At 38.3% G+C, this 24,915-nt stretch overlaps 1 protein-coding gene across 1 annotated transcript in view; it reads left to right on the top strand.

The window, feature by feature from the left end:
• The window catches only part of SLC41A2 (solute carrier family 41 member 2), a 173,091-nt gene that overhangs the window by 41,131 nt on the left and 107,045 nt on the right, over positions 1-24,915 (top strand). Inside the window, exons 3-5 of the mRNA XM_063447218.1 lie at positions 6,055-6,162; positions 22,853-22,924; positions 23,644-23,788. Coding sequence (XP_063303288.1) covers positions 6,055-6,162; positions 22,853-22,924; positions 23,644-23,788 — 325 coding nt within the window. The remainder of the gene's footprint in view (positions 1-6,054; positions 6,163-22,852; positions 22,925-23,643; positions 23,789-24,915) is intronic.

Below are 24,915 nucleotides of genomic sequence, written 5' to 3'. Positions count from 1 at the left end.
GTGCAAAGAAGGAATGTATATATACCTTATTTTTACATATCCTTGAACATATATATATATTAAAAAAACAAAGTGCAGTACCCTTATGTACACAAGTGTGATATACACATAAATTGGAACACTCACATATTCCAGAGCTATAGCCTAGCTCTGGGAGTTATTCGCCTGTAGTTTCGTTTAGGCGACCTGCCCCTTTTTCTTTATGAAGAGTAGTTTAGGAGTTTTCTTGTGTATTCAGCAGTAGTATGCAGTATCTCAAGGAAAGATATGTATATATAGTGTGATACCGTTTGTAACAAAAATTTTCGTATAAATTGGTAAAATACTCACAAGCCTGGATCCTAGTAATTGGCTCAGTTAAACAGCAGAGTATGCAGCTAGGGACCACACCACCCTTGGTTGTAGAATGCAGGAACATTGATGGTTAAAAAAAAAATTAATAAAAGTATAAACCTTAAAAAGTATATACGTTATTAGAACTTACAATTAAAATATGAAATAATATAATAAATAGTCTCAGAGACACATTTCGCCTGAATGGCAATCTGGTGCAGTAAACCATCAAGTCACACATTCCGTTTTTATATGGTTCCTAAATGCTGTAATTCTCTTTAGTTGTGTTCTTCCTGTATTCCAAGCCTCTATCTGATGTTTGATTTCGGCGTTGTCACTTCCTGTCAAGTCATATCCTTTTTTTCATCACAGATTAATAGGCTCCACCTTCTTTTTGCGTTCCAGTGAGTCTTTTATTTTTTTTTTGGAAGTTGTTTCAAAGTCTCATAATGATGGCATTGAAAACAAAACATATACACATATTAGTAAATACATTGTTATTGCCTTATTGGTATTATTCTTAATTTATTACCAATTTCTTAGAGTAGAAGTAGTTTTTTCACGACTTTTATACTCTTTTAGATATACCTCTTGTACATTCTTATTGTTTTGAGTATAAGTAGTTTCTTCACGGCTTTTTTACTCATATATATATATATATATATATATATATATATATATATATATATATATATATATATATATATATATACCTCTTGTATATTCGGATTTATAATATCTATTAATGTCCTATTACGAATTAAGTAATATTAGACTATAATAGTATTTCCAAAATAGGATATGAATTTCCCCAAAAACTTATAATAATTGATTCTGGATATATGGAAATATTTTTGATTAAGGATAACATTGCCCTAAATTAAGAATGATACAAACATGGCAATAACAATTTATTTACTAAAATGTGTCTATGTTTTGTTTTCAATTCCACAATTATATGCCACAATTTAATATATATATTTTAAAAAAACAAAAAACTATTTTCTGCTCCAATTGATCACTGAAACGCAAAAAGGAGGTGGAGCCAGTGACATCGCCGAAATCAAATGTCAGATTGTGAGGATATCTATGAGGATTAATTATTATTAATTAATTTAAAAATATTTTCATAAAAAAATATTAAAATTAATAATCTAATAAAGGGGTTGATATTTTATTGGCACCATTCCCATTTATTATTTAAAGTATCACTGTAGGGTCAGGAACCCAAACATGTATTCCTGACCCTGTTGTGTTAACACCACCATCTAGCCCCTCATGCCTCCATAAATATAGTAAAAATCTTACTGTATTCAAACCTGAAGCTGTAACTCTGCATGCTGTTAGACTCAGAAAAACAAGCAGTCTGTTGACATATGGTAGCCTGATCCAATCACAGTGCTTCCCCATAGGATTGGTTGAGACTGACAAGGAGGCAGATCGGGGCAGAGCCAGCATGATTCAAACACAGCCCTGACCAATCAGCATCTCCTCAGAGATGAATTGAATCAATGAATCTCTATGAGGAAAGTTCAGTGTCTGCATGCAGAGGGAGGAGATACTGAATCACAGGATGCTGTGCACAGTGCTGCCCTGTGCTCTGCTGACAGCAAATCTGAGTGGATGGAGGCATATTATACTCCTAAGTCCCTCTGGTTCACTCTGAGTGACTGCAACTGGAGGTGTTCCTTACTTTCAATGTAAACACTGTATTTTCTCAGAAAAGGATATGATTGTTAGTTGATGATATATTCAATCAACCGGATTAGTATATGGAATATGTTCTTCATACACTATTGATTGAGACAATCAGCAAATAGAATGTTACTATTTGTTAAATTATAAGGAACCATATGAGTTTATCAGCATATGGATTATTATAATTTAAAGACAGAATTTTTCAGGATCTTAAAATACAATCTTCGCTTTTTACATCTTAGTACAATTTACAAACACATGTGGATTGTTTGCTTATTGTAAACACCATTCATTAGACTTAGCTGGACAGAGTTCATTATTTACTTAGGTGATCTATACACAAAGTTCTACAACAATGTTCTAACAGCTAGCACAGAATGTTAACCAGCTCAGTGCTATTTCAGAGTGATTAATTATGATTAATTAGTTCATCCAGTAACTAAATTCTTGCAGGTTTAGTTAAAACAGTTTTTATCTGATACATATTTCCTAGATGTAACTCTTGATATAACTCTGGGTAACTCTTGATATTCTATTTTTTTATTTCATGATTTTGATTAATATTCCAGTCTGCGGTTTGAAATATCAAATCTTTTTCATGAGCTATTATGAAATCCAATCTGGCTGATTTCGATCAAAATATTAGTTTTAGTTACGTAACTTTACAATTAGTATAATTGGCTTATAGTTACCGATAGATGTTCCAATGTTATTTCTAAGATTGTTTTAAGATGTCTTCTTGTCCGTCTCTTGTCTTGTGTCCTATCTCCTTTCTACTTCTGTGTGTATCTATCTCCTTTCTCCTCTTGTGTGTGTCTTTTTTTTCTTTTCCTTCTTGTATGTGTATATCATGGGTTTTATGCCATTCCTTATCTGTTAACCTTCTGACCTGGTCCAATGAAATTTGGGGGCAAATCATTATGTTAATGGCCATTGACGTCATTTTGATATATATTTCTATATTCTTAAACAGCAGGTGGAACTGTTGGTCTACGTCAGGAGTGTTACCAGCTGTTATCACATAGGGTTAATCCTTGTTCAGGACAATTTAGGAATGTTTCATTTCAAGATGCTTTGGTCAGCATTTCTTATTTTATCTCAATGTGGACTTTGGTCTCAAACCAATAAACCAATGTGTCCCTGTTCACCTAAGCGTTATGGCAATTTCAGGATATTTAAGCTAACTTAATTTATCTAATTGCTAATTATATTTTTATATGTATATAGTTTCTATATATGTAAATTGCTAACCTAGGATATATCACCCTATATTTCTATTTTTATATATAATTAAACTTAATTATCTGTGTTCTTATCTTTTTTTGACACAGATGTATTTACTCACCGTCTGGCTCTTTTAGCTGACAGGGTCATACTTTGAGAAAAACATCTTGTTTCTTCATATTAGCACCTCATGGCATATTGGCTAAATTGCGTTTTTGCTATTATGCATGTATTATTTTTATCACACACTTTATACGTATTTCCTTCCAATAACTCTGACAATATAGATGATTGGAATACAGGAAGAACACACCTAAAGAGAATTACAGCATTTAGGAACCATCTAAAAACTGAGGACTTGATGGTTTACTGCGCCAGATTGAAGAAGCCATCTAGACAAAACACGTCTCTGGGACTATTTATAATATTATTTGATATTGTAATTCTAAGTTCTTATAAAGTATATACTTTTTAAGGTTTATACTTTTATTAATTTTATTTTTACCATCAATGTTCCTGCATTCTACAAGCAAGAGTGGCATGGTCCTTAACTGCATACTCTGCTGTTCAACTGCGCCAATTACTAGGCTCCAGGCTTATGAGTGGTATATATACAAAAATATTTGTACAAACGGTATCACACTGTATATACATCTCTTTCCTTGAGAGATGACTAAGAGATGAATTATTTTGCACAGTCAATCGATATAACACTTGCACTTTAATAAGCGCTCATATACATCAACTGTGTACATTGAATAAATGACTAATTTTACTTGATAGACCATACTGTTGTCAAAACAGAAACTGGTTATCACTAATGAGAGCTGGTAGAGTGGAAGAAGCATATGGAAAAAAGGATAAATAATACTTGTAGGAATAGAAATTAGCTTGTAGAAGAAGCTTGATTTAAATCAACATGGTGAAACAAACAAAAAATGTGAAAAATATGGAGCATGGCATGAAAGTACATATAAGATACATGTTTCATACAATATATTCTCAAAAACAGGTACATGCAGATAAAGGAAAAATAATATTTTAACCCACGTTAGTCCAGATAAAATCAGGTACCGATTTGTAAAAGCCATATGGCGGAATGTGCCTTGGTGCAACATCAAAATGCTCCTGACAGGGCAAACCTTTTTATGTTGTTTGTATTGTTGTTTTTAATGCAAACCTGGTTAGGTCCCAACTTGTTTTACCCTGGGCGGACCTTCACTGCTGTATATGCTTAGCACCTGGGAGGAGGCAGTGTATCGAGTGAGCTATACACTTGTTTCGTTTTCTCGTGTATTAAATATAACATGATTGCACTATATTTACTATATAGTTCTGTTTTTTATGCTGCACGATTCCTATATGAGGAGATAAGGAGATAAGGTTGCAGCCTCATAACTGACTTAAAGCGTTGTGTTACAAATTAAGGTACATCAGTAATGTATAATTAGCGATTCATTGAGATTCCTAGGCAGATTCTCCTCCTGCTATAGGAACCCATCTATCCAAGTTCACTGGGTCTCCAAAAGAGAAAAATCAGGTCCCCAAGCAGAGTACGGAATGTTCAATCATATTTAAAGTGCGATACAGCAACAAGAAAAGGACATTGGGAGCATTAGGTACAGCAGCAGTTTTCATATCACATTCTAACTGTAATTTGTTTCCTTGTTTTTTTTTTATTTCACTCATGTGTTACTTGAGAGGAATTCACAAAAGCTATTGGCAGCGTTTGAAGTTTATATTTATGCTGATAATTGTATCAAATACTTTTAAGTTTTTCAGAATAATGGAATCTTTATGAAAACCTCAATTACACTTGCAATTAAATTCCAGCACGCACAATTAAAAGATATCATAAGACAAAGTGGAGACTAGTTGGTCTTATGAGCAGATTTTGCTCACAAAGTGGCAAAAGGCAGAGCTCCAATGAGCTTCCACTTGCTAGGCTTGCTATTTCCCATAATTCATCATTTGAAACATCTATGGGAAAAAGCACCTTCTTGCCCAGTGTGTGAAATATGTCTGTGCAGTATACAAGACCACCTATGAAGGTCTTTGACTTGCAGTAATGTAATTCCTGGGGCTTCATCTGCCAGGATTTAAAAAGGTGAGCCTTAACCTGGAAGATTGAGGTAAATGTATCTCTCCACCCATTCCACTGGCGTTCCTCCAAATTATGTATATGGAATTATCCAAAATACCCATCATTAAATGAAAACAAATTCAGAAAACCACTTCTTGTTTTCAGAGGAGTCTAAAATGCATGAAAACTTGTTAACTTTCTTTAACGTTTTCTGCTCTGTAAATTAAACTTTAAAGGAACACTGTGGTATCAGTAATGCAAGGTTTTAGTGCGAACACCAAAGTGTTCCTACATTAAACAGACTGTGCTATGAAAGAACCTATCTAGAATCTAGGTTCCTTTTCAGGAAGTGTTTAGGAAGGCTGTGCAAATCACATGCAGGGAGGTGTGACTAGGGCTGTCTAAACAAAGTGATTTAACTTCTAAATGGCAGAGATTTGAGCAGTGAGACTGCAGGGGCATGATCTATATGCTAAAGCTGCTTCATTAAGTTAACATTGTATTCCTTTAAATGTGGATAGGGCACCTGAGAACCGATGTATCTGATATGTCAGTTCCAATATAAATACAATGTGCTTGCATTTATTACTATTATTATTATTTATAAAGTGGCAGTAAGTCCTTAATGAAGTTAATATTACATAATTACATTGTGACATATTGGCATGCATTTTTGTAACTTTATTTTATTTTTTTTGTTTTTTTTTTTCCGACAGCATTGGCAAGTATTCAAAAACCTTCCAGAAGTTTTCATCTTGGTTCCTGCGCTGCTTGGTCTTAAGGGGAACCTAGAAATGACATTAGCATCTAGACTGTCAACTGCTGTAAGTAGCTAGTAGGGGTGGTTTGCTAAAAATGTGATGGGGTGACATAACAGCTAGAAGGTGTTTTACAAGTTACTGAAAATAATTAGATAAAGTAGTGAAAGAAGAGAGTAAATACTCAAACTTTCAAAGATAAATGTTCAATCAAAGTTGGTGTATCAACTAAACAGTGAAATAAGATAAATGTTCAATCAAAGTTGGTGTATCAACTAAACAATGAAATAAGATAAATGTTCAATCAAAGTTGATACACCATTTATTCAAACCGACTCCTGGTGGAAGGTTTGAGTATTTACTCTCTTCTTTCACTACTTTTTATCTTTGTATTTTCTAGCCCAGGGTAGGTGCTTTATAACCAGCGGTAGTCTACATCTATTTTATCCATTCTCCATTTCCTTCTAGTGGTAGTGTAGGGTAGGATATACACAGGGGTCAAGTCCTGGGGAATAAAGTGTGGGAACTCACTCGAGTTCCACCCTGACCCCACCACCAGAAAAAAACAAAACTTGCATGCATATATAAACACGTACACACACACTCAGGTGCACACATACACTCACAGACACACACACACTCACAGACAGACACGCATACTCACAGACACACGTACACACACACACACACACACACATACATACATACTCAAACACACACACACACACTCACAGACACACACACCCACACACTCCCAGACACATACACAGACACACACACATACACTCACAGACACATACACACACACACACCCACCCACACATACACTCACAGACACACACACACACTCATCCACTCACAGACACACACTCACACACACATACACACACACACAGACACATACACAGACACACACACACTCCCAGACACACACACACACACAGACAGACACACATACTCACAGACACACACGTGCACACACATACATACTCAGACACACACACACACACCCACACACTCCCAGACTCATACACACACACATACACTCACAGACACATACACACACACACACATACACTCCCAGACACACACACACACACACTCCCAAACACATACACATACACACTCACACATCCACTCACAGACACACACTCACAGACACATACACACACACTCCCAGACACACTCCCAGACACATACACAGACACACACACACACACTCCCAGACACATACACACACACACTCCCAGACACATACACACACACACTCCCAGACACATACACACACTCCCAGACACACACACATACACTCACAGACACACACACTCACAGACACACACACACACACACTCACAGACACACACACACTCACAGACACACACACACACTCACAGACACACATACACACATACACACTCACAGTCACACATATACACACACACACACACTCTCACAGGCATACACACATACACTCACAGACACACACATACACACTCCCAGACACATACACACACACACATACACTCACAGACACATACACACACAAAAATTATTTGTATATATTTTTTAAAATGTAAAAATGTACACCCAGCCTCCCTACCTGGAGAGCTGGCGTGGACCTGTCCCTGGGGTCCAATGGGGCTTCAGTGCGGCCGGCTCTTGTCTCCTTCTGTCAGCCGCGGCGAGGGAGCTGTGTTCTCTCTGCTCCCTCTCGCCGCGCAGGCTGTCTGCTGATGACGGGAGCCGGAAATGACATCATATTCCGGCTCCCGGCATCAGCAAACGGCGCGCGGCGAGAGGGAGCAGAGAGAACACAGCTCCCTCGCCGCGGCTGACAGAAGGAGACAAGAGCCGGCCGGGGGGGTCCATCAGGTGGCCATTAGGCCACCTCTTGGACCTCCCATGACAGGGGGAACACGGGGACATTTGGGGGCGGCATTTTTTGCCGCCCCCTGCGTGCCTGCAGGACCATAAACGGGAACGGCGTTCCTGCACTAAAAAAAAGTGCAGGAACGCCGTTCCCACGCGTTCCTGCAGGACTCGAGCCCTGGATATACAGTGTTACAGTATATGCTTGCTTCTATAGTTACCATATTCGCATTTTAGTGCTGAAAATAATTGCCTAAGAAGTGAAGATGGGAGAAAAGAAAATGCATGTATGAAGAGTTGGGTACACTTTTTTAGTTTGGATTGTACTGTCTGCTTTATAACCTACAACGATCCAATAACAACCCATGCTTTTACTACTATTTATATATTATTTTTCTTTCTCAATCTTCTTTAGTTTTAGAAATAATCTGAATCCATTATTGATATTGCTTCGTAGGCATATATTTTCGGCTCCTCCTATTCATCCTGTAGTTTTTTTTTTTTTTTTTGCTTAATCATAAATATTGCTGTTAATGATTTTGGGACTAAGATTTCTCGGAGTTGTAGTTCAGCTGTTAGCATCACCCAGCAGAAGGTTGACATCTGAACTACAACCTTCAAAAAAAACCCGCTCTGTCCGTTAAGATTTTGCCATGGGGAAAAGGTTCAGAATTGCTATATTATTAGTATTATTACTATTAATAATAAAAATATTTAAAGTGCCAGCATTTTCCTCGGTGCGGTACATATGGTAGAAAGTATATCGTCTTTCCCCAAAAATAAGACTGGGTCTTATCTGAATTTTTCGGGGAAAAACTTGCAAATAAAGTACCGCAAAAATATATGTTCGAGGAAACTTCCCCGACCATAGATAAGATTACTTGCGAATGGAATCTTGTGTATCTATGTTCGGGGAAGTTTCCCCTAACATAGATAAGCTTACTCGCGAATGGAATCCCGCAAATCTATGTTCGGGAAAAATTCCCAGAACATAGATTAACGAAAGACTAGGGCTTATTTTTTGGGGGTAGGGCTTATATTAGGAGCTGTTTTAGGGGATGTCCTATTTTCGGGAAAACATTAAATTACTTTCTTTTTTGAAGAGAATGCATTTTGCACAACCTTGAACATTGCAGAATATACTTTTGTGTTTTAATTTTAATTTTATTTTTTATATATATTGTTTTTGCATTAAAAAAAAAAGAATATGTTAGATGCAGCCTGTAGAGTAATTTGAAGCAAATTAGTACATGCGTTTATAGGATAAAAACACATGCACATAGCTTCCCTTTTTAAAACGTTGATGTGGGAATAAATATCCATCTGGACAGTGACATCTGCTGGTAATAAGTGAGCACTACATAAATTTGTAAAACATTTCTAATAGTTCTGTATTATCACAGTTGACTGTTCATTTGTCCTTAAAGAGTTATGTGTTCTTGCTTTTTCAATGTGTGTTCAATCAGACTTTCACCCAGCCTCCACTCCTTCAAAAAATCTTTGAAAACTCACTTCTTCATTAAAGCGTATCAATTAAACTGTCAGCAGGTTTCTCACCCCCACCCCATGACTCCCTTCCTGCAACTGTCAAAAATGACCTACCAAGCACTCAATAAACCCTTCTCTAACAAACTATTTAATTCCCCTACTTTAACCCTTTGTGTCACTATACCCCACTCCGTCTAGCATGTAAGCTCATTGAGCAGGGCCCTCAACCCCCTCTGTTCCTGTACGTCCAGTGGTCTGATCTCAATTATGTGTCTGTTAGTCCACCCATTGTACAGCGCTACGGAATTTGTTGGCGCTATATAAATAATAAAATAATAATGTATTTAGGATCCATGTTTTCAGTAGCTATAATAGAATTCATGTTTAATTTTTTTTTTTAAATGTTGAGTTATATTTGGATTAGCTGATTCTCTGTTTATCTGCTTTTCAAAGAATATCATTTTGTTTGTGCTTGCATTATGGTTTATGATATTGCCCCTTTAACCTCTCCCTTAATTAATTTCATATGTTTTCATAAAATGGTGCTATGTGAATGCTGTTCAGCTGGTGGCCCACTAGGCTGTCACTGTGTAGAACATCTTTCTCCCTCTGGTATCTCTTCATTGCTGGGCTGTACACTTCTTTTTCAGGGAATTACTCAACACGGGGGCAGGATGTCTAATCATGTCTTAAGAGTAGAACCCTGATAGCAGGTCACATCATGCACTATGATGCATGCTATAGGGCAGTAATAGCTTTGCCCTTTTAATGTCTGACAACAGTAGTCAATGTTGATGTCTGGCAGCAACAAATGGGAATTTTGAATTACATCTTTAAGATAAGCTTAACTGCAAACTTTTGGGACTACATTTTCACGATGCCCAGCATAGTTTATGAACAGCATGAGAACTGTAATATCCAAGGATCTGCAATGCAAGGGATGGCTAGCCATGTCTGTGAACCATACTTTCATGGTGTTCAGTTGGCGCAGTATACTTCCGATATCTGCTGGCCTTGTCAAGGTTAGATTTCCCAATGGTCTGTATGCAAGGGATTGCTATGTCCCAAGATTCTTAGCATCATGGGAAATATTGTATTTATATATATATATGAAGGGCCAGATGCGGTTTCATGAACTGATGGTTAACCTTATCCTACAGACGGCATTTCACATGATTCTAGGCAAGGGTAATATAACTGAGATACATTTACAAGGCAAAGTTATCCAGAACTTGTTCTACAGACCTTTAGATACTATTTATTCCCCAAATTGGCAGTTTTTTATTGACTCTGGTGAATGCCCATTGTGAAATGGTTACAGAAGAACTCTTGCCATCCTTAACCCATTCAGTGCAAAAAAAGGTGTTTGCAAGGTGTTGAGCATGTCTTTGTTGCTTAAAGTGTTAAAACCAGTTTAGCTCACTGGGGAATGCTCATGAATAAAATTCTTCCAATCTGCAATGAAAGTACTGAGTTAGGGAGCTAGCTGCACACAGGAGTACGAAGAAACAATATCTGGCAATGCTGTTTAAGCCGCTGATGCATAGGGCATGAAAGCGATTCGCCCAAGGTCACGCTCACAAAAGCAAGCATTGTGCATTGAGATTTAGAGCCCAGCAGTGTGATCAGAATTCTCCTCCAGAACCGCTCAATGCAAAGACAATGTTATGAATGTGTAACTCAATCCACGCACTTGTCCAGACAAAATGTTATTTATGCAGGTTTTTATGTAAGACACATAACTTGGAAAATCAATGCTAAAATAATTACTTTCCGAGTTGCACATGTTGGTAAAGATTATGACTTTGGAAAGATTATGGATCCTATATTTTACAAAGATAAAAAAGAACAGCTGTCTGCGTTCTAGATAGAAAGCTTCCGGTAAAGTGTCTCGTTTCGTGGAATATTGCTATAAATACTGGGCAAAGAGCTTCAATTGCTTTTTCCCTTTGCCCTAGAACTGATCCGTGTTGAAGAAGGCAATAACTCCTGCCCTAAAAAAAGCAATATAATACTGATGGATGTACACATCTGGTGAAGAATAAACACAATCTGAACAGAAGTAAAATTTAACTCTGTCACAAGAAATTGTTTTTCCACCTAGTGATGGAACGAGTAATACTATGCCTATAGATTTTTCTATTGAATACATTTCTTATCGGAGGAGCAGGACATTACTTCTGATAATGGTAGTATTAAAGATTTTCCAATTGTTTAGTTTCAAAGTGTAGCCACTCTACCTTGAAGGATCATTTTTCCTGTATGAGTCGGAAAGATTTATGACGGTGTTGCAGGTCCCTTTATATGCCATAGTTCAGTTATAAATAATGAGCGGGGAATAATAAATGCATAATTGAATATAGGAACATCCCGAGCACCATGACAACATATATTTCTTGCACTGGTTAAAGTGTAATGAGCTCCCTTGTTCCTGTCTTGCTTCTTTTATTTACTAATAATGGTGATTGTTGTAAATAGCATTGGTTGTTAAATACATCTGCAGGTATAAGACCAGCTCCTCACTAGAAATGAAGGAACCGTGAACATGCAAATTCTGTTAAAGACCCAGCCTTTCAGAGTCATTATTTTAGCCGGAAGAACACAACGCAGTTGTAAACTCAAATTAAGCCAAACCCGGTGTGACAAACTGCCATTTGCCACTGGCTTTCTATGTGTCAAACTGCTCTGCTGCCCTGGCTTATGTAGAAGCCTGCTTGCCAGCCTCTTGCCACATGACTATGGCCCTGGGGTGTATGGCCCTTTAAAACCATTACTTGGTCTCATTGACTTTTATTTGGACTAGTGCTGGCTGTTTAAAAACGGTGTATGGACATATTGAAACTTTTGGGACACTTTTTCTGCCCCTTTGAATCCATGGGAAGGTGTGCCTCTTCCCCTCCCCCTGTCCCATTGTTCTCCAGCAGGGCGTTGTCCCAGGGACACTGCCAAACCAGTTGGAACTGGCTGCTTTGTTCCCTTCTCGGTCAAAATATGACTTCCACCTATCTCCTGAACCACTTAACCGATTCAAGTTATTGATATCGCATGTAAACTCACAAAGTTATGAAAATATATAAAAAGTGTAACTTTTCAGCTTGGAGATAATTGAGTAGATACAGTTAATTAACTCAATTATCTCCTAAGCAGAGGGGAGGAATTCACTGTAACTGCTGGGTGTTCTCTATTGTCATCTTGTGTATGATTGGTTGCTGTAACTGTATTGTCGGTGCCCCACAAGGTCCAGTGGGTGGTGTTTAACCTGTAAAATCCTGCGTAAAAGCAATAAATGCTCAGTGGAGTCAGTTCTTCTTTACCCTTCAAAACGTAGCCTCGTCTCGTTATTGGAGGGGGCTGCTATAATCACACTGGGGATTGCTATGCTCTGCATACTCCCTTGAGCTTTAATCACCTAGCTCTTTTAAGAGCTTGTTCCTTATACGCTCTCCTGGAGGAGAGGTCTTCCCCACACGGTCCTGGAGGACAGAAGCCGATCCAGGGTGGACAGAAGACGGCGAGACTCCAGTTAAGCTACGGCGGTTGTGGAGTCTGCGGTGGTTGTGGTGTCCAGTGCGGTGCTTGTGGTCCTCGGCGCAGGCTAGGAAGCGTCCATCAACGGAAGGTACTCGTTTGGAGTACAGGGAGTTACGTTACACCCGGGTTTACAGGATATGGTCTATAGGACTAGTTCCACTCGCCTACTAGCCATTGGCGTGTGAAAATTCCACCCTAGTGGATAAAAATTTACCCGTGGTGAGTGTGCCATGGACCTTTCACTGCCAGTTAATTTTAAATGGGATGTTTGTTAAAGTCTTGAGTTGCTGACTTGATATAATGACAATTGTCAATGATAAGAAGCAGATTTACCTTCATCATGTTTTTTTTGTTTTTTTTCTTCTTTATAATCAAGGCGATAAACCAAAAAATTAATTCCTACAAAAAATATGGGGATATAATCTAAGGCAGGGCTCAAGAAATCCTAGGCACCAGGTCGCCATGGCAGCTTGGAACTTTTCCCTGGCGACTGGGTGTTTGTTAGCTCATTCTGTGGAGCGGAAGTAACCTCACTGCACGCCTGCAGTGGTTGGCAGAAGCAGAATGGAGCCAGGCGGTGAGTGAGCTGTGATCTTCGTGTGCTGCTCTCTTGTGCACCTTGCTGTGATGCCAGGAGCCGGAATGTGACGTCACTCTGGCCCCGGCATCACTAAGCAGTGCGGGGCAGAGCAAATAGTGCTTGAAGAGAAAGGATCCACTCCAATCCTCCCAAAGGTAGAGAGTCTGGATGGACTTAAATAAAAAAAACAAATAATTTGTGAGTACCGTATATACTCGAGTGTAAGCTGAGTTTTTCAGCACATTTTTTGTGCTGAAAAACTCCAACTCGGCTTATACTCGAGTCAAATGTCTGTATTATGGCAATTTACATTGCCATAATACAGACTGGGGGCTGTGTGCGGTTACTTACCTCTCCTGCAGCTCCTGCCAGCTCCCTCCTCCTCCGCGCCGGTCCGTTCAGCACCTCGGTCAGTGACTTACACTGGGAGCTGCACGGACCGGCGCGGAGGAGGAGGGAGCTGACAGGAGCTGCAGGAGAGGTAAGTAACAGCTCTGCCAGCCCCCTCCTACACAGTGCCCATCCACTGGACCACCAGGGAGTGAGAGCACCCCTCCCTGCCATGTATCAAGCAGGGAGGGGGGACGAAAATAAAATAATATAATACAATAAAATAAAAACTAATAATAAAAAATAATTAAATAAAATAAAAAATAATAATAAAAAATAATAAAATAAAATAAAAAATAATTAAAAAAAATAATAAATAAATAAAATTGCCCGCCCCCCACCAAGGCTCTGCAACACACACTCACTGCACTCATACACACACACTGCACTCATACACACACACACACTGCACTCATACACACACACACACTGCACTCATACACACACTCACTGCACTCATACACACACACTGCACTCATACACACACACACTGCACTCATACACACACTCACTGCACTCATACACACACGCTGCACTCATACACACACGCTGCACTCATACACACACTGCATTCATTATATACACACACTGTAAATAAATATTCAATTATTTAGAAATTTACCAGTAGCTGCTGCATTTCCCACCCTAGTCTTATACTCGAGTCAATACGTTTTCCCAGTTTTTTGGGGTAAAATTAGGGGCCTCGGCTTATATTCGGGTCGGCTTATACTCGAGTATATACGGTAGTTGTGGGACTACTATAATGAATTAGTCAATTGTTACAATAAGAAATACAACATTTTTAAGGAGACTGGGGCCAGAGGTTACTTCAAGCACGCATGAACAGCACAGACTCCACAAAAATTGGTATCTTTAAAGGGACACTATAGACACCAAACCAACCTTAGCTTAATTAAGCAGTTTTGGTGTATAGATCATGCCCCTATAGTCCCACTGCCCAATTCTCTGCCATTTATGAGTTAAATCACTTTGTTTATGCAGCCCTAGTCACACCTCCCCTCATGTGACTTGCATAGTCTTCCTAAACACTTCCTGTAAAGAGCCATCTAATGTTTACACTTCCTTTATTGCAACTCCTGATAAATTAAAAATGTCATAACTCCTGTTCTGTTAAAAACTTTCTAGACCCTGCAGGAGCCGCCTGTATGTAATTATAGTTTAATTTACAGAGCAGAAGATACAAACTTTTAAAGTAAGTTACATCTGATTGAAAATGAAATTATTTTTGTTTCCATGCAAGCTGTGTCAGTCACAGACAAGGGAGGTGTAACTAGGACTGCATAAACAGAAACAAAAGTGATTTAACTACTAAATGGCAGAGGATTGAGCAGTGAGACTTCAGAGTTATCATCTGTACACCAAAACTGCTTAATGAAGCTAAAGTTGTTAGGTTGACTAAAGTGTCCCTTTAACACATTTCATTTTGAGGGGAGAAAGAAGAACCTTAGACCAGGGCTTGACAACTCTGCTTGAAATCTAGAAACCAACTAAAAAAGTTAGGAGCCAGTTTTTTTGTTTTTTTTCAATTAACAAAGTTTTATTTTCAACAACAAAAATACAGTTCTTAAAGGGATACTACAGTTACAAGAACCACCACAGCTTAATGTAGAGGTTCTGGTGTCTATAGCCTGACCTTAACCCCTTAAGTACTGGACTGTTTTTGTGATGTTGTACATTTGCGACCAGGCCTCTTTTTACACTTTTGCGGTGTTTGTGTTTAGCTGTAATTTTCCGCTCTCTCATTTATTGTTCCCATACAAATTATATAATGTTTTTTCAGGGCAAAAGGGGCTTTCTTTACATACCATTATTTATATAATCTCATGTAATTTAATTGGAAAAAAAAAAAAATATGATGAAAAATTGAAAAAAATACATGTTTTTTGACTTTTACTTGAAAAATCTTTTACTCATCTACAAAAGTGAATGAAAAAAAAACTGCTAAATAGATTCAAAATTTTGTCCTGAGTTTAAAAATACCCAGTTTACATGCTTTTTTTTGTGTGCAAGTTATAGGGCTATAGGTACAAGTAGGATATTGCGGTTTCAAAACATACATTTTTAAAATGTATCAATAGTGACATTATAACACTATTATCTGTCATAAATCTCTGAATAACACCCACATGTACATATTTTTTTTAAAGTAGACAACCCAGGGGATTCAATATGGGGTATGTCCAGTCTTTTTTAGTAGCCACTTAGTCGAAAACACTGGCCAAAGTTAGCGTATATATTTGTTTGTGTGGGAAAAAAGTAAAAAACTAAATTGAGCGCTAATTCTCTTACAAGTGGCTACTAAAAAAGACTGGACATGCCTCATTTGCAATACTTTGGGTTTCTTCTTTTGCAAATGGTATGCCATCATGGGGGTAATTCTCATTCCTGGGCTACCATACGCTCTCAAAGGCAACGTAACCAACCTGGCCTTTTTCAATGTAAAAATATTTGACCCATATATTTGACCCTGTAACTTTCAAAAACGCTATAAACCTGTACATGGGGGGTACTGTTATACTCGGGAGACTTTGCTGAACACAAATAGTGTTTCAAAACAGGAAAACGTATCACAATTATATCATCAGTAAAAGTGCGGTTTGTGTGTGAAAAATGCAAAAAAAGTCACTTTCACTGACAATATCATCGCTGTGATGTGTTTTACTGTTTTGAATCACTAATATTTGTGTTCAGCGAAGTCTCCCGAGTAAAACAGTACCCCCCCCCCCCCCCCCCCATGTACAGGTTTTAGGGTGTCATAGAAAGTTACAGGGTAAAATATAGTGCTAGCAAATTAAATTCTCTGGACTTTTGACCTGGGTTGGCAGACAGGTCCCTCAAATTGCAATCAATAAAATTACTTAATTATGTAAAAATATTACATAAATACGCACGTAAAAATTTAAATATATATGCATATTTATATACGGTAAATGGATTTGAAACATGATCCTACATTTTTACTCCAACCAAGTATTTCTAGCCGTTTGCTTCCAGAGGTGTAACTCCACCACTGGTAGCGTCATTAGCCAACACGGAACAAGAGCTCAGGGATGGCTGATGTCTATTATGCGCCTATTGGATGCCTTTAGAGCATGCTGACAAAACACAAAAAATAGCTGCACATAATTTACATTAGCCTTCCTTGAACTCTCGTTCCATACTAGTAAATGACGCTTCCAGGAGGTGGAGTTAAGAACCCTGGCAGCAAAGAGCTCGATTTCTATATGTGTAGTGAAATGCTGCACATACAGACTCCGAACACCATGACCACTTCAAATCACTGGAATGGTCATGGTACTAGAAGTAACTCTTTAAAACAGCCTTGTATCTTTTTTTTTTTATTTATTGGTTATTTCAGAATATTCTAAAATTTCCGAGTAAACAGAAAAATAGGTTTACATAAAACGGAAATAAAAGATGTTGCAAATATGACACTGAGACTTGCCTATCTTTATTTGAAGTATACTTAATATGTTATGTATATATTAATAGTGGCTAGTGCATTGGCAAATTGTTGACACATTACAGCTAATGCACATATGTTACTGAGAAGGTCCAGTGACATGCGTTAATGATTCTACAATTAACTTGGCTGATGCTTTAGGCACAACATTGCAATCCTGATATCTTTTGGCTGCTAATAAATCGTGTGAAAAAGCTGTCATAACAAAAATGCCAGATTGTAATTAATTGACGCATGCAAATTAATATCCAGTAATTTAAGTCTTTTGAAAACACTCTCGTTAACTCTCAACATTCCAGTGTTTGAAAGTACTGCCAAGCTCAACAAATTACAAGTTTTTGGCTAATATTGCGTACTTGATATGGAGATTTTTTCCCCCAAGCTGATCTATTTTCGATTAATGTTGGCAATTTCCTGAGAAATTCTTTAAGGGACACTCTAAGCAACCTAACCACTACAGCACACTGTTGTAGTTATGGTGCCAGCCAGGGCCGTCTTTAAAATTGATTTGGCCCTGGGCAAGAATTTGATGGGGCTTCCTGACCCCCACTCCCTGACATGCAATCACGCTCTCCACTTCCCAACGCAGTAGCGGAACCATTTTCCCATGCTTGCAGAGTCGTATTTAGCACTGAGTTGTGTTTGGTGTTTGAATGGAAGCATGTTTGTGTATGGAGTATGTTTGTGTAAATGTAGGGGTGTGTTTGTATGTGGTGTTGGTGTTTGAATGCAAGCATGCATCTATGTGTAGTTTTTTTTTGCTTATTTTTTTAAATGCTGGGGTGTGTTTATATATATTTTTGGTGTTTATGTATTGTTGACGTTTCAATGCAGGACTGTGTTTGTATGTAGTGTTGAAGGTTGAATGCAGGGGTGTACTTATGTGTAGTGTTGGCGATTTGAATGATGAGATGTATGCACATGTACACATAGATTGCCACACACACAGACACACACTGAAACACATGCAGATACACAGACATAAACACTGACACTCACACTAACACACATGCAGATACAGACTGACACAGATACACACACTAACACATACAGACACACAGATACACAGCCTGACACACACACATACATAGACATATATACAAACACCTACACATATGGATACTCAGACACACTGATGCATATACTGACACACATGCATACACAGATAAAACCACTGACTATATACAGATGCACACACAGATATACACACGCCGGTACACACACTGACAACATACAAATACATACAATGATAACATACAGATACACACACTGACACACATACAGACACACAGATACACAACCTGACACACATGCAGATACACACAGACCACATAGAGAAACATAGATATACTAAATACAGATACACCGATATACATACTGACAACAGAGATACACACTGACAGACATACTGATACACACACAGACACCCTGACAGACATACTCACACACATACACAGACATACTGACATACATGCAAAGTTTACATTTTTACACACTGACAGACATACTGACATACTGACAGACAAACTGACATGCACACTGATGGACAAACTGACATGCACAGACAGACATACTGACACACACAGACAGACAGACATACTTACACACACAGAGGCCCTGACAGACATACTGACACAAACACAGACATACTAAGACACACACAGACACCCTGACAGACATACTCACACACATACTAAGACACACACAGATATACTGACACACACAGACAGACATACTAAGACACACACACACACACACACAGAAATGGTGACACACACACACAGACACCCTGACAGACATACTCACACACACATACACACATACTAAGACACACAGACATACTGACACACTGACAGACATACTGACACACTGACAGACATACTGACACATACACACACACAGAAATGGTGACACACAGACACCCTGACAGACATACTCACACACATACACACATGCAAAGTTTACATTTATAAAGCCAGCCTCCAGCCTACCTTATGGGTTTGCTGGGGTCCAGTGGCAGACTGAGGTCGTTGGGAGTGTGAGGCTCCTGCACTCCAACTACCTCCTGACGGCCTCCTCCTTCCTCCCGCGTGGCTTTATTCTATCTGGGAGGAAGTGACTCACGGCAGTCACTTCCTCCCAACCTGCTGCAGTAAAACAAGGGGGCCCGGTCGCGCTGTTAAAGAGCCACAGCGCACGACCGGGCCCTCTTAGTGTGTGGGCTCCCGGTGCAGCCGCAGCACTGGCGGGCCCATGGGGCAAATTAAAAAAAAAAATTGGCGGACAGCGGGGCCCACGGGGTAGCTGCTTTGGGCCCCCGAGGAGTGAGTGGGCCCGGGGCAGCTGCCCCGTTTGCCCCACTTTAAAGACGGCCGTGGTGCCAGCATGCCCTTGATGCTGTCACACCGTTATATGTCAAATAGTTTTTTAAACAGTTTGAAACAAGTCAATGTTTCCCCAAGTTTCACCACCCACCCCATTGCTGACCATGTTGTTATTTCAGAAGCATACACTTCAGCATTGGATATATCAATTTTGTCCAAGTTTGGATGAAATTAATTGGCTGAGTGTGTCAGCTGAGGTAAGGATCCGGCTTAGGTGTTCGGGGGACCATAGGTTTTTTTGTGAAGCAAACAACAAAAACAGCCTGACATGTAACGGTGGATGGTTGGCACTATGAACACTATAGTGTCTAGTAGAGAAGTCCTTCACAAATGTGTCCCCCCAATCATTTTTCTCTTTGACCATTATTTCAATGATGCCCTCCAGGGACATGAACAAATGACATTAGAGCTTCAAAAGAATCAATCAATATGTTTTAAATACAGTCAATGGAAATGGCTATGCCTGTAAACGTGTGCCTCGGTTAGAAGCAGTGAATTGCATCATCGTACAAAGATAAACAATAATACAGTAGTAGTCTCCTGGTTATTAAGTCACTAATGTAAATTATTAAGAATAACATGTATTATTATTATTATTATTATTGCCATTTATATAGCGCCAACAGATTCCGTAGCGCTTTACAATATTATGACACATATGTCATAATTGTAATATTATAATATGTATAATATGTATAATTGTAGATCATGCATATGGCTATAATAATAATAATATCTAGCAGTTATATAACGCCTTTCTTAAAAGAACACTCCACGCACCATAACCACTACACAGCACTAAGCAGGAGTTTCCATTAGCTCTCTTTATTGAAGCTTACCCACTGCACCTTCAGGCTTAGCTCAGACAAGAGCAGAAAGCTGTCTGTCTGAAGTAGTGAAAGTGGGTAGCGGCTGAAGTCAAACTTTTATAACAGTTTTGGCTACTTACAATGGGGAGCACCATAACCCCAAGGATGGTGCTTGGGGTCTTCCTTTGGAGACTATTGTAACATTGGTGAACTGTCGAAATATAAAAAGAGAATAACAAATAATAAACAATTATAATATTTACACATACAAGTACCACAGAATAATTCTCAAATAATAATGAAATAACAATTATTTATAGAAAATATAAATAATAAAAAGTAAATAAAGACATCACTAAGAAACTTTAATAGCAAAGATGTCCATCTTCTCCCTTTAATTAACAGTCAATTCGCTAGACTAAAACTAAGAGAGGGGGAATAACTCATGGTCATCGTTGAAATGTTTAGGAAGTAAACTGTCTAATCTATTGATTCACATAGTCTCCCTGCGCCTTCGTATCCTTTCACAATGACCACCTCTGTGTGGCCTGGGGTTATGTTATGGTCATTAAAGTGAATGTGTACTTGATTAATGTTATCCCTTCACATATTGGGTCCAGCCACTTGTTTTTATGACACATGATGGAATCTCACTGGATGTAATCACTTGCCCTGCGCTTGACTCGAGTCCCTCCGTTCTTTTCTTCCAGGAATTCAAAGTTTTAAAGTTCTTCAAACGTTTAACAAACCACATGGAGGGTTTAAATAAAGAAATACATTTCATAAGCGAACTTACATATAAAAAAAATCCATACAAAAAAATATTTTTTTTTTACACCCATAAAAGGTCATGTGTGATAAGTGTTCGGGTGTGATATGAACACTGTATAATTCTTTTTTAAAAATCAGTGTTGGCGAATATTTTTTAAATTTTTAGTAACTGAAGAAACTGAAGGTAGGAAAAAAAGTAATTTGATCATTTTCCTGGGCTCTCTAAAACGAAACTAATCCTGTTGAGAATTAATCTGATTTCACGGCAGGATCTATTATCACACCCCGAGCATGTATTTCTTAACAGTGGTACTGGTACTGCTGGAAAGACGTACATTTATAAAGATTGCATGTTAAGAGAATAGAGCACACATCCATGTCTGACGGAGATCACTTATTTGCTACAGGACCATTTTTAGGGAAATATATGAGCTTCTTGATTTAGTATCTTTTACATGTTGAAATTATTTTAAATTTATTTGTAATTATTATTCATGGCATCAGATCCAGATCTTTGTTTTCCTTTTTTTCCTTGCTTATTTTAGATTTAGGACTAAGTTGCCATCCATTACAGCCCCTCCTTCCCACAATGTTGCTAACGGGCCCTGTGTGCATCTTCTGCTCTATGCTTTCCATTCCTGGTTGTGTGTGATGCTTTTAAAGCGGAGGCTAGAAATTCTATACATTTTGTATCCTGAGAAGAGTTGTTCGTTAAATGCTAACATTAGGTTTAAAAATTACAGGCAGCTGCTCTTGGTTCATACAGCCAAACATACACTGATTTAATCTTGTGACGTGATGGTCTTTGTCTTTTTCTGTTGTTTTTTTATTTTTTATTATTGGAAACGATTGTCCCCAATATGACAGACACACATATATTCAGATGGCCAGGCAGACATATAGACAGCCACACACACACTGGCATACAGAATACTCAGTATCGGCTATCTTACTCCTCTCCTGCAGCTCAGTTGTGACTGCTTTTAGTAACTGAGCTGCATATATACAGAAATGCAGATATCCGTATAGAAAAGCGTTTAATTGAAGAAAAAAAAAAAAAAAGGGCATGGCTAACAGCCAGATTAAGCTGCAGAAAATTCTCTGTTTTCTTCAAGATCCCTAAAGAGATTAAAACAAGGAGAAAAAATACAACCGAACTAGGGAGACACAATGTTAAATGACCATAACATGTGCTGGTACTCATATTATGCCTTTAGTTGGTGATCACCAGGGCTCACAATTTCTAGCAGGCTACTGACCCATGACAAGTAGTTAAGAAGGAAAGTAGAACATTCTGTATTTTTATTTTAATTTTTCTTAATACCGAACATTAGTTGAGAGATTCCTCCTCCCTCCCATATCTGATTAGTCCATTACTCTTAGGAAAGCCTATCAGTAAATGTAGGTATTTTTCATAGTGCTAAATAGGTATTTTATCTATTTATTTTAGGTTAATGTTGGGAAAATGGACTCACCAATTGAAAAATGGAATCTAATCATTGGTAATCTCGCTCTAAAGCAGGTAAGTGATCTAATAAACAAATATAACATACCGCGCCGGATATACTCTGTCATGCCTCGGCTAATTAGTTGCTAAGCTACAATTAAAGTTCCATTTTAGTATTGGACAACAATGGAGGATGTGCTCTGTGACGCTCAGCGCGGTGATCATATAATGTTGTAATATTGCACATAAATTGTAGAGAATTGCCAACGGAAATATATTTGAGTTAAATAGCCAAACCAGAAACTTTTTACCATCTCATCTGCATACCTAACATTAGGGGCTATGAATCTATGCAGAGTCCTTAAGGTGTGTGTTGGTAGATGATCCTACCAATAGGATCCTATAAAATGGGAAGCGGGCATTTAACAGGCCAGTGTGGCTACAGACCTATCTTTATTAAGGACATTATTTCGGCTTCACCAGGGAAGAAGCCCAAGACATCGGGACAGGTGTCTCACACTGGAACTATCCATCTGAATCAGGGACTGTTGGGAGATAATGCATCTGTTTTCCAGCTGTCCATTTGACTTAAAAATATATGATGTTTCCTTCTAAACCATTCCTACTTTAAGGAATAAAGCCAACATTAATCGATATCTTTTTAATAAATATCTATCCAAGTTTTCCACCTGTAAATCACTGTTGAAAGCACACTTTACTAGATGTATTCACTGATTTTTAATAAGCGGTTTTCCATAGCAGCATTTGAGTAATTTATACCCCTTTTTCTGTAGGTACAGGCAACAGTAGTTGGTTTCTTGGCAGCTGTGGCAGCTGTTATATTGGGCTGGATTCCAGAGGGAAAATATCGCCTCGATCACGCTATACTTCTGTGCTCCAGTAGTGTAGCTACAGCCTTCATCGCCTCCCTTCTGCAAGGTAAGATTTATATTCCTTCAACGTCATGATCCATGCCAACCAATACACCGCAGTGCACTAAAAGCAATGAACCATGCCCAGAAATTGAAGGGGATTATGGCCAGGTTATTCATATATCTATTTATTTTCTGCAAAATTGTAACAGACATTGGAATGAAATGTATTTAATGACATACCAAAGGTAAATTAGATCTTGAATAACAGAAGATAGGAAAATGGGAAAAATGGGAAATCATGAGTTTATCTTGCAAAATATAAACAGTTTGAACAGAATTTTATTTACGTTTAATTATCGAGTGTCCTTTGATTTTAGGGACAGTTAGTTAACCGCTGCTAACATATTAATAATGCATCCGGCATTTAACTGTTCACCTGGCTGGTCCACAGCAAACTACATCTTACAAGGGTAGAAACCTAAAATTGCTTTACCCACCAGTATGTATTAATTTATCAAACCTCTGGGTCATAGTTGTTTGTTCTCTGTTATTCTGACTTATCTAGTGGATTTCTGATTCCAAAATCTTGATAGGTATTTTCGGTGGGGCAGAAGAGGATGAAGTAGTATTTACTATTACTTTCTCTGATCTCAGAATTATTGGCAAGAAACCATTATTATTTATATCTGCCAAATGATTGAACTTTTATACACACACCCCCTACAAAGTACATTACACTACATTCCAAAGTAACTTATGGTTATATAAACTCCCTAGATAAAACAATGAGGACTAGAGATGATCACACATTGCAAAATTACGTCACAGAACTTGTTCTCTTAAAAATGTATCTAATTTCATGGGCAGTCATTAGGTTAGGATGGAATGGAACTTGGCCGTATTGAAGTGGTGGTTGTGGAGGATAGTGTGATTGATAGGTGGGGAGGTGGAGCAACAGAATGTTGATAAGACATGTTGTGAGCGACAGGGGCGATTGAAAGTGTATGACAGGATGACATAAGGATAATAGAGGCAATATGAGTTACAGAGTGTGATTAAGGGACTGTAACTGGGTGAGAAAATGTAGGAGGGGACTATGTGCGTGAAAGGAGGTGGGACAGTTTGAATAATAGAGTGATTGAGTGTGTGTGATTGTGTGAGATCATGTTGGGGAGCACTGATGAGTGAGTG

This window comes from Pelobates fuscus, chromosome 3 (assembly GCF_036172605.1).
Source record: "Pelobates fuscus isolate aPelFus1 chromosome 3, aPelFus1.pri, whole genome shotgun sequence".
NCBI classification, from domain to species: domain Eukaryota; kingdom Metazoa; phylum Chordata; class Amphibia; order Anura; family Pelobatidae; genus Pelobates; species Pelobates fuscus.
This window is presented reverse-complemented; position numbering and strand designations above follow the sequence as displayed.